At 43.9% G+C, this 12,167-nt stretch overlaps 1 protein-coding gene across 1 annotated transcript in view; it reads right to left on the bottom strand.

Moving 5' to 3' along the window:
* Positions 1–934: 934 nt before the first annotated feature.
* RIMKLB (ribosomal modification protein rimK like family member B) overlaps positions 935–12,167 on the bottom strand; it is a 66,055-nt gene continuing 54,822 nt past the window's right edge. Inside the window, exons 3-6 of the mRNA XM_065423404.1 lie at positions 8,941–9,171; positions 6,879–6,965; positions 4,056–4,259; positions 935–1,398 (exon numbers count right to left, since the gene is read on the bottom strand). Of these exons, the coding sequence (XP_065279476.1) occupies positions 935–1,398; positions 4,056–4,259; positions 6,879–6,965; positions 8,941–9,171 (986 nt within the window). The remainder of the gene's footprint in view (positions 1,399–4,055; positions 4,260–6,878; positions 6,966–8,940; positions 9,172–12,167) is intronic.

Below are 12,167 nucleotides of genomic sequence, written 5' to 3'. Positions count from 1 at the left end.
CAAATACAAGTCAATGCACATTTGTTTTAAACTAGTGTAATTCTTTTTCACATTGGATTAAACATTATTTTGTACACCAAACATTACAATGCTGTTTATCTCCTCCAATCGTGCAAAAATAGTTAAAACGTGCCACTTCTGCCATGAATGAGAACATGACTGATTCCTCTACATACCTGCCCCAGGATTTAAAATGATAAAAAACACAAATTTAAAAAACATCTCCCCTTCAAAAGCTTTATAAACAAATATGGACACATTTTTGTGGACACATGCCAGTTAATACTGAGATGGCAGAAGTCGCAGGTTTGTACTGAAAGCTCAAGTTTCCTGTCCCATCACTTAAGGCCAGATCCTGCAAGGTCACAATGGGCTAATTTTAAGAGATGCTGAACTTTCACAGCTCCCACTTCCGTGAATAGGAACTGCAGATGCTCAGCACCTTTGAAATATCAGACCTTAAGCACCCTCAGCTCTCTTGGAAACTAAAGGCACTCAAGCAATTCACAAGATCAAGCTCTTAAAGAGGTAGGAGAGAGTTCACAGCTGCATTAGTTCACAGATGCTGTTGGAGAATTGCAAGATAGCATTCCAAAACCAGAAGTGTGAATTGTGCTGTAATATCTCCCCATCAATACACGTGTTCTGCGATAAGCTTGGGACCACAGCTGCACATAAATAAAATCCCCATGTGGGTTTGAACTGGGTATCACGGACTAGAGATTGGCTGCCAAAAAATGAAACCAATCATATGTTCTGCAGGATTAAAAAGTAAGAGCAGCAATCAGAGAATATGCACTTTTTAATCTCACTCTCTTGACTAATTCTCTCCCCACTCCATTCATCTCCCTGAGCTTCTCTGATAAACAGCATTGCAAGTTGGTTTAAAAAAAATTTTACAGGAGTTTTGTTGGTCATGTATTTACACGTGGCATCATTCCACAAGGAGTTTGATCTCATTGGCTAGTAGCTGGTTCATGTTGAATAAAGCCCCCGGGAGCTTGGTGAGCAACTCTCTCTCCGTGGTCTCAGGGTCGCTGTCGACAGAGCTGGAGCTAGCACTCATATTGTCGACAGCGGCACTAGCTGGAGGGCCCAGCTCTGGCTCGCTAGTCTCGCTGGCCGTGGACACCACAGAGAGCAAGGACATACGCCGCGTCAAGCGACCGGGGGGAAGGAGAGAAGCGGCATAGTCCGCTATGATACCAGCTACATCTAGATTACAAGCCTTGTCAAAGGCAATGAAACCTACATTTGCATTGGCCTCGCAGACGTAGAACGAGCCATCATCTTTCATCAGTAGGTCGATGCCACACACGTCCATCCCCAGGATGTTTGACACCTGGACTGCCAGCTGCTTGCCTTGTTCACTCAGTGAGCACATCATCCCTACACCGCCTGGCAAAAGGGAAAATAAGGGTCAGCCCTCAGGCTGAGATCTGGTCAAAAAAGTCACCTGCTGAGCATGGTAGGGATGGCTCAGTTCTTGGATGGGAAACATCCAAGGCAAATCCAGAGTGCTGCTGGGAAGGGTGTGACCACTTTTGGTCAGGAAGGATATCAACACATTTTTTAATTGTAGGGGTGTTAAAGTTGACCTGCAAATTAAAAAAAAAAAAAAAAAAAAAAAAAGGAAGACGAAGAAGAAAAAAAAAAAGCCATGTGTCTGTTTTGCTTCTTTGTTCCGTTAGAAGGTGGTCTGAGACAGTGTCATCCCTCTGCCCCCCACCTCAGAGCATTGCTTGCTTCTCCTATTAGCTACTCAGACCTTCGTTATCCTGGAAGACTATGGTAACTGAAGAATTAGTGATATGACATCACAAAAGAGAAGCCTGAAAGCTAAGCAGCTGAGTTTTTCTTTTTAACATTTAAGCCAGACTATTCTTAAAAATTAGCTTGACCTAACTACATCAGTGAGGGCTGCAAAAAATTTTGCATCCTGTCCTACATAGTTAGCTCAACCTAACCCCTTCTGTGGACGTAGGAAGCATTTACACCAGTGGTTCTCAAACTTTTGTACTGCTGATCCCTTTCACATAGCAAGCTTCTTAGTGCGACCCCAACCTTACAAATTAAAAACACTTTTTAATATATTTAACACCATTATAAATGCTGGATGCAAAGCGGGGTTTGGGGTGTAGGCTGACAGCTCACGACCCCCCATATAATAACCTCGCGACCCCAAGGGATCCCAACTCCCAGTTTAAGAACCCCTGATCTACAGTATGATACCACAAAAAACACAACTGCAGCACTGTAGCTGTGCCACTGTAGTTCAAACAATGCCTTACTTAATTCAAATGCCTGATGAATATTTGAAAGAAAGGGCATCTTTGTTGCAGATTTAGCACCCCGCCCTTTAAGCCAAAGTGTGGGCTCCCAATATATATCTCTAAGCACTCTTAAGAAGCCTTTGAACAAGACCAGGAAGGACCAGACATAGCATTCCAAATATTGCAAGGTGAAAAGTCATAAAACATTTAACAAAAACCTTTTAAGGCCACCTTTACTCAGTATAAAGCAGTCTCTCCACCCCACCCAAAAAAACAAAAGGGGGTGCTGCTGACCCAACGTTTTAAAAATCTTTTGCAGATTTCTTAACTCCAGTGTCCAGGTTGAATTCTAGCTTGGATAGCAGTTATTTTGTTTCCCTACAATTCCCCTTGCAGTTTCAATTGTATAGAGTGTTCTTCATTTCCGGTACTAAAATATTACATAGCACTGTGTTTAATGTTAAAACAGCTGCCCCAGAATGTCTATATTTCAGTGGTGGGTGTGTAAGTGTTCAGAAGTATATCTGGATTTCAGACATGTATGTGCACATGTTTTGCCAAGCTCTTTGGGATCTTTGCTTTAGTGTGCCATATACACTAATGGCCTGATGTTGAAAGCTCCCACTGGCTTTAGTGAGAACTGTGGATGCTCAGCATCTTAGGAAGAATTAAGCGATTGAGCATTCTATCTGAAACACCTTTCCTCAAGTCATCTCTCAAACTCAGTCATGTCCCCTTGTATCTGTTACACTGAAAATTCCCCAATTATCCAAACATTTTTGATCTCCCATAACATTTTGAAAACTGAAGTTGTACTGCATGTGAAGGAGAAGGTAAAAATGGGGCCCAGCCAGGGCCAACTCTCCCTCCACAGCACTCCCCAGACCCAGAACTGTGCAGGGGAGGACCCATTCTCTCCCACCCCCCAACTTTGAGGGCACTAGGAGCCATGTGTCTTTGGGAAGAAATTGCACGGAGAAGCCAGTCAGAGACTGAAGCTGGTCCAGCAGCTGCACTAAACACTTTAAGCAGGGGCTGACAGACACTGATGTCAGGCAGCTCTCTCCAGTTTTCACTCTGAACAGTCTCTCCCCTGTGCTGGTTGGTTTGCTCCAATCCCTCCCACCCCCTTTTTTCCTGTGTCTTTCCATCTAGCTCAGCGGTTCTCAAACTGTGGGGCGCAGCCCCATTTTAATGGGGTTGCCAGGGCTGGTTTAAATTTGCTGGGGCTCAGGTTACAGGCCCCCTGCCTGGGGCTGAAGCCCTTGGATTTCGGCTTTGAGCCCCGCGCCTGGGGAGGTGGAGCTTTGGCTTTGCCTCCCCTCCCCCTGTGATGGCAGGGCTTGGGCAGACTCAGGCTTCGGTCCCCCCTCCTGAGGTCCTGTAGTAATTTTTGTTGTCAGAAGGGGGTCACGGTGCAATTAAGTTTGAGAACCCCTGATCTAGCTTATCCCCTTCTAATATAACCCCACTGAAAGACCAAAAATACCATGGTACTAACATGACATTTGCCACCATTGCATCATTCACTCTGCTTTTTCTCCCACACTGTCCTATCTGTTTAGACTATAAGCTCGTTGTGGCAGGGACTGTCTCATTCTATGTTTGTACAGTTCCTAGCACAATGGGGTCCCATTCTCAGGTGGCCCCCAGGCATTACTGTAATAAACATCAATCAATAAAAAATAAAATGTGAAACTTCTCATTTAAATTGGGGTTGCCACTCATCTCCCATTGGGCTCCACAAATTCCAATCAAGACCACAAACAATGCCATTCCTACCAAGTGAGCAGTTGCTCTGCATCCTTCCATCTGTTGAGCAGCGCAGCATGGTCCCCACCACGCGGCCGCCTACCACGATGACACGCACATCCTTGCCATGGGACTCCTTGACATATTTCTGGAACAGGTAAGGGGCCTCATGACGAATTAAATGGCTCAGGTCTGCCAAATGGTGCTTATCTCGTGCCAGGAATACAGCTTTGCCTGTTCCAAGAGAAAACATTGAGAGTGGGGACTGGTGAAAGAGGGCAAGAACCACTAGACTTGTCTTGTGTTGTGTTATAGATTCAGCACATGAAGAATCTCCAAAAAAAACCCTACCTATCCTCACGAGCTGGATATATTTTATATCCCTTTACACATTCTCCTGTATAGATCAGTACTCAACTGCTTCAGTGCTGCTGAATGTACCAAGTACTGAGACAGTCAGGGCGGTAAGTCAGTCAAAAAAGCTCTTTAATAGAGAAACTGGGCCTTGTAACTCCCACCCCTTTTGGGACAGTTGCCTGGTGAGAGAGGAGAGGAGTCACAAACCACAGAGAGAAGCACACAGTGCTTCTCCCCCATTTCAGGCAGAAAGCTGGAACTTCAAGGTATAAAAACAAAGTTAACTTAGAACTCTACCCAGATGCACTGTAGGAAGTACGCTATGGCATAAGTCCACTGCTGTAAAATCCTTATAATAATACATGAGGAAAACAGCACCCCTCTACCCACAACAACCCAGTACTGGGGTGACAGACGTCCAATGGAGCATAAGGGTTTAGAAGAAATGTAACTGTGACTGACTCTGATGGAGCTGATAAAATGACAACTTCAGCAGCTTATTCCACTAAAAATAAGAACCTGTGGGGCATCCTGACAGTTGGTGAAAGAGGGCTACCTTGATTCTTTAGAAATTCAATGCCCCTTGCCAGCAAACTATTCTAAAGACTTGCTTCAGCCAATCTCTGATGTGTTCTCTTTACTCCTCACCTTGTTTCCTCAGCTCACCTCACAGAAACTTCCAGTCCCTCCACGTAACCTCCCCGGTGTCTGTGAAAGGCACTTCTGGAACAGACTCCACTACTCTGCAACTCATTTCCTTTCCTTCATCAGCCTTACCTCTTACTTGCTCTCCTCCTCTGTTGACACCCCTTGTTTTATGTGGCACATTAGATTTACATTTTGCAGTAAGGCACCACCAATTTATGTGGCAGAGCTTCACTGAATTATGCTGCAACATTACTGCATTACAAAATCCCTTGATAAACTGCTTCGTTTAATGAAGAAAAAAAAAAAGGCAGAAGGAAGAGGAGATGAAGTACTGTGTTGGGGGTACCACATGAGCAGACTCTGCTCCTTCAGGGCTTAGGGTCTGTGTAGCAAAAGACTCCTATATAACATGGAGCTGCAAAAGACAGCAATAATGGAGCTCTGCTTCTGAAGGATTTAAGATGGTACTGGTACCACCTACTCAGTCCCAGACAGCACTTAAGCTCATTCTCCTCATGCTGCTTCTTATCCCCTACTTCCCCACTCTCACAGCTGCTGTGCTCCCAAAATGGGGATGAAAAAAACGAGGACTTGGAAGATGGTAGGAAATTGCCTATTTCAGTGGGATCATGTGGTACCAGAGATGTGTGGCATTTTGATAAAAAACGATGTGTCCATTTGCACTGATGCAAATTGCACTGCAAATGGCCTTAGGTGTGAGTGGTTAAATTTATTCACCATATATAACATGCAAGCCATTGTTTTCTAAAATATCATTTGCTATCTGCTCTTTTGTATTTAATTTCAAAGTATTTAGGGGGAAGCTTTTCATCTAAGAATCCATGCCACTGAAACGGCACTGAACAGACACACCGGATTAAGTGTGTTTTAAAGTACCCCTTATAAACAGGGGTTTATGCAAGTCCAGGTTGGGGAAGGAGAAGAAATTTGATAGCTGTAAGCTATCTAATTGATTTTATTTAGTAGATCTAATCAGCAGAATACCATATAGTGTCAAGTAAAATCCTGGGTCCCACATATTCCACAAATATGAAATTCACCCTTTGCTGCATAATCATGCTCCAGAATCTAAGCCTCTGGCTACATAAGAAACTTTCATCACTAACTAAAATCAGTTTTTAAAGTTAATTTAGTTAAATTGGTGCAATCACCTGTGTGGAAACATCAGTTTACACCTGTCTTCATTTGATAATATACTGATTTAACATTAAGATAAACGGATTTAACACTTAACATTTAAATTACAAAAATGAGGTTCTTATTCAGTTATTTGAAGCTGCTGCTGAATTTGCACCAATGTCACAGAATCAGAAATCCTGTTGTAGAATTTAGGTCCAGTTTGGTACTTATTGCCTTGCAACTATTGACAAAGCTAAGCAGAAAGAAAAAGATATTAAGGTTCATTGAACTGAGATGTAGTCTTTTAAACCTATTTAGAAATTTCCCCTCAATTCCACTATTATTCCAAGTCCTGGAGCCTCTCTCCACAGTTGTGACCATGCCACTCAATCAAAAGCTGTAGAAACCTTCTGCTATTCCAGTCCTGGCTCCTCACACAGCTCTGCCAATGCACCACATGCAGGATCCCTGTTATTTCTATTCTATGCTCCTTGAACAAATTACCAGCTGTATTAAAAACTGCCTCCCAAGTTTGAAGTCTGTTCAATGCTCAGAAGCAATTCAGAAGTTGGAAGGATTTAGACAGAGAATGAAATCAAAGTCTAACCCCCAACATAAAGCCTCTTCAAATCCTTTCCCTTCACCACACATGGAACCCTGGAATGCTGGTTACCACCACACACCTCTTCCCCACATCTCTGCACCCACCTCGGTGACCTCGTGTGTTCTTCACCACCATGGGAAACTCCAGCACCTCCGCCTCATCAATCATTTTGGCAAAGTTCTCATGACCACCTGACAAGAAGAGAACCAAGATATGTTACATGTTGCCAGTCAGATACTACCAATCTAATCTGTGACTGCTGGATACAGACTACACCCCTTTCACCTCTGATCTTGAAGACAGCAGTGTAGGCCAAAGGTTAATATAAGGCAGGTCATTCAGAAGGGTCAGCACTTCCCTGACACTTGTCATCTATGGGACATTAACCCTTAGTAATTGGGAAAGGGTACTGTTGCCCTTATTTCATCTTCCTTCCAAATATGCCCCAATACTCCCTGGAACTCCTGATCCCTATCCATGAGGATAAACCCTATCCCCAAATTTGAATGCCCCAAACTCTATTGCTCTTTCCTGCTCCCTATTCCATCTCCATGTTTATCAACTCCCACCTACCTGCCTCCCACCTACCTGGCAGGGAACCAACAGGGGGATGCTCTGGAGACACAGGTCCACCCTGGCTACATGTAGCAGGGGGACAAGATGTGATATAGAGACCCACCCCCACACCCAAAATCCTATCCCATTCTATCTCCCCAGATTCCTAGATCTGAGTTCCTCACATCTCAGCCTGCCTCCCTAACTCCGGGACTAATGTTTTCACTCCTCCATCCCACTGCATCTATAAAGCCACTAGAAGAGTAGTTTTTAAATGTTGTTTACCTGATAACAGCCTAATGATCTAAAGGTTACCTGAACTCAATTCACCCTTCATTCAGAGGACTGATTGTAGTGTGGGGAACAGAAGGGAGGGGGTTAGAGGGAGAGAGAATGAGAGCCCTCAGAGGCTTGTGCAGTAAAGCAGAGAACTGAAGTCAGGGTGATGGTTTGAAAATCAGCAGCAGCTGCCACTGCCCTGGATTTTGCTGCTCATGATGGAACAGGAGCAGCTCAACATCTCCTGCTTTTCTTGGCAATGCCACCCTTTACAAGCCACCTACCACTTAAAACAGAAGAGGGGGCAACCCTGAGTACAATTTGTTATACAGACAGGGAGAGCTGTGCAGGATGGGAGATACACTCTGGTTACCCATCATGCTTCACGTCCCCCTTTCTCAAAGGAACAACACACATCTCCCCTTCCTCAACAGTTGGGACATCTGAATCTCTAATGCAAGGACACAGTCACTTTTCAAATAAGTATCTGTTTTATTTATATCACATTAGTTTATGTAACAGGTGGACAGACTTTATTCATGGATCAGTTCTCCTGTCAAGGAGACTTTGTATGACAGATCCCATTACTACAGCCTGATGGTGTATCTGCACAGAGACAATAAGCTTCCCCCTTTCCTTGGCAGAAAGGAAGGATGAGAGGGAATCTTCCATTCTTAAATACATTACAGTTAAAAGCAAAGAAGTTCCCATACTAGATCGGACCACAGGTCTATTTAGCCCAGTATCCTGTCTCTGACAGTGGCCAATACCAGACACTTGAGGAAGGTGCAATAAAACCACTTGTAGACAAAGACTGAATAATCATCCCATAGGGGAAGTTATCTTCCTACTACCAGGCAGTTTTTGGTAATAAAGCATGAGGATTTGAACCCTTATACATTTTTTCCTATCCAATATAGCTGTGGATGTTCTTGATCATATACATTTCTAATCCTTTTTCAAATACAGCTAAATTCTTGACTTCAGTAATGCATCAGGTTCCATACGTTATCTGTGTGTTGAGCAAGGGATATAGCTTTTTCATCTGAAGATATCAAAGTATTTTAGATAATAATCTTCACAATACCGCACATTACAGATGGGGAAAGCGGGGCACAGAGTCTAAATGATTTGCCCGCGGTGTCACAGCAAAGCCCAAAATAGAACAATCAAGCAGACCTGACTCCCAATCCCCAATCTAGCCACTACACAACACTCCTATAGAGCAGTTACACACTGCAACCCAATAATAAGGGCCTTTCCAAACTTGACTAATGTCCCACCTGCTATAAGTGCTTTTAGTATGCTGCCCTTTTAACCCAATGGGCTTACCATAGGAGAAGGTGTCTGGGAGAGGCACACCATGACCAGCCAGCTCCTGGAAGGTCCAGAACTTGTTGACACAGTTGAGGATGGCTTGGGGCCGATTCATCAACCGGCAACCCATCTTCTCCAAGTGGCGAAGGACCGTGATGTCACTGTCGCTCTGGACCCAGGGCGTTGGCACACGTACAACCACCACCTGTGGATAGGCAGTAATGAGCTCCCCATTCACCCGGAGACCTACAGAAGGGAAGGAAAGGAAAGCCATTCCAATCAACTCCAAGGGCTCAAGAAGACAACAGATGGATAAACAAAGCATAGAAATAATTATAACACCAGATCACACCATCGATCCATCTGTATTCTGCATCTAACAGATGTCTAGTGCCTCATGTTTAAATGGCACCCCATTACTCTTACAATGCACCTGGTCAACTGTGCCACTTTGTACACAGAGGCAAAAAATCCTTCCTGTCCCCCTTGATATATTTAAAACTAGGACTGGACAATCCTGGACTAGCCCCCAGAGTGATGAATTATTAGAGATGGGAAAATAACAATCTAATCCAAAGTCTGTGTGTCTGGAGGGATGGGGTGGGAGGGAAAGCTGGAGTGAAACAAGTTGCAGGAAAGTAAGTATGATGGGGTTGCTTTTGGAAGATGTCAAGTCTCCTGAGGAGGACCTAGCAGATGACAGTGGGTTGCGAGCCGAGAAGTCATTTTGACCATCTTGTCAGGTCAATAAAGTGAAAACTGATGGAAACCCATCACTCAGTGCAATTCACTGAGGTGATGGCACTTGCTATTGGTACCGTAATGGTTAAAGGAGGAGAGAAGAGATAGGAAGAGAGATGACAATGCACTTAGATTTCCATAAACAGTGGAAGCCAGCTGGAACAATTCAAATCTGGTACAGTGTATTTGCTGACTATCCCCATAGCAAAAAAGGGTATTTATTTTTAAAATAGGGGTGCCAATCCATCGTATGCAACTGCTATATCAACAGTTTGTGTTTCATTTTGCTTTTAAGGAGCACTTGAATTAATGCTTTTTCCTGGAGACAGGTCTTTTCTGCTCCTCTTCCTCTCATATCTCTCCTCCCACCTAAGATACATTTCAGACCATGCCTTTAATAGAAATGAGAAGCCACCTCTGCCCTGCAATGCACTGAGATGAGAAATGAGAAGCCACCTCTGCCCTGCATGGAGAAGGATGCCCTCCCCACCTTCACATGCACACAGAACCCCCCTTTTTTTTTTTTTTTGAAAGAACAGAATCAGAGCCATTCCCAATACAGATCCCTTTCCCCAATCCTCTCTCCTACTAGCGTGTGTGTGTGTGTATACAAACACACACACATACATATATATATATACATATACACACACACACACACACACACAGAGTGCGAGCACACAAGAGGAAGGCTGCTCTGAAAGCTCACCTCATTAGCACCGAGCACTGCCGCATTGCAGCTGACATGACTTGCGTGTTTAAGCAAGCAGGCTTCTCACACACCATTTTGCAGTGCTTTCTCAAACAAGATTAAGAATAGCCACTGCAAAAAACCGAAGCGGGAGGCAAACATCAGGGAGAGAGTTACCATCTCCTTCAACATGAAAAGGAACTCTGATTTGGTAAGCACGGAACTTTGATGTTGTCAGAGCAATTAGATAGTAGCATTCTCCATTAGACACACTCTTCCCCGCCTAAATCTCCATTCACACCCACTTTTCGTTATCCTATTTATATGCATGTATTGAGACACATGCAAGTTGAGTAACAGTTGTTAGTGGGAAGTGCTTTTTCAGCAGTAGCTGTTGTATATTTTTGTGTTGTGAACTGGAATTATGCAGTTTTCTGACGAAAAAAACTCTCTGAATCCACTTTGGCATTTTCCCTTTAAAATGGAATATACTAAATTGAGTAGGTTTTGGCTGCAGGAGTTTGCAAAAGGGATGCAGCAATCTGAAGGAGAAGTATAAACCACCTCCAATGTCCTCCTAAATATTTTGGACCAGATTTGACTGTTACAACTGGTGTAAATTCAGTCAGGCCATCAGCTCCCATGGAGTGACACTGGAATTACAATGATTTAACCAAGAGGATAATCTGGCCCTTTGTTTAGATTCAAACTGGTCTGGACACTGTTCTCTCCAGAACAAAAAGCATTTTCTCTCCTTTTAGAGAAGACACTTTAAAAACAAAGAGGAAAAAGGCATTCAATGAAATGTATAATTTGAGTCACCGCTACTGACGCGCACCATAAAAATTAGCTGCAGTCTCCCAGCAACGGAGTACTGCAACGAGAGGCAGTAAATGGGAGAGCCAGATCCTGCCATTTTGAAAAATAAGCTTTTATTTAGCATTGGCCCAGAGATGCAGTCATTTGTAGTCAAATGAACGTCCAAGAGACCTTAATGCCCTGATGCGTAGATTTATAAATCCACTCATTAGGCTGTGGGGCATGCAGTAACATGTTTATGTATATGGCTAATTAGCTTTTCAAAGAATAGATCTATACATACGATACGAAATAAAAACCAAGATACCATAGACCTATAGGAAGTGACTGAATGGCTTGAGAATTTGGCAAACGGTATGCAGAGTATCTCACCTCTAAGGTACTGGTACCATTCTGGCCTTTGCACAGAAGTAATAAGTTACTTCCCAGGCTATTTGACATTCTATGTGAAATGAATTAGTTTCAGGCCAGCATTTAGCAGGCATCTGTCCATATACAAAAAAATCCTGAACACGATTAACTGGCTGCCTTGGTGGCAGTCTCAGGATACGTCTTAGACACACTACCGCGGGATCAACTCTGCTGCGATCGATGCACCAGGGGTTGTTTTAGCGGGTCTAGTGAGACCCGCTAAATCGACGGCACAGTGCTCTCCAGTCAACTCCAGTACTCTACCAGGAACGAGAAGAGTAAAGTAAGTCGACGGGAGAGCATCTCCCATCGACCCAGCAGGGCGTAGACACCGCAGTAAGTCGACCTAAGCTACGTCGATTCCAGCTAAGTTATTCACATAGCTGGAATAGCGTAACTTAGGTCAACTTACTGTGATAGTGTAGACATAGCCTCAGTGGAGGCCCACAAATGAATAGGTCAGGTAGACATAGCTATCCACTCATCCTCAGCCCTAGCAGGTTTAGGCACATTGGGAGGAGGGAAGCTTGTATTGACACTTTCTGTACTTCACTGGTACCCACTTGGGGCCTCTTGCCAG

The sequence above is a fragment of the Emys orbicularis genome, chromosome 1, assembly GCF_028017835.1.
Source record: "Emys orbicularis isolate rEmyOrb1 chromosome 1, rEmyOrb1.hap1, whole genome shotgun sequence".
In the NCBI taxonomy this organism is placed as follows: domain Eukaryota; kingdom Metazoa; phylum Chordata; order Testudines; family Emydidae; genus Emys; species Emys orbicularis.
The sequence above is the reverse complement of the archived record's forward strand: the minus strand, read 5'-3'. Positions and strand labels throughout refer to the sequence as shown.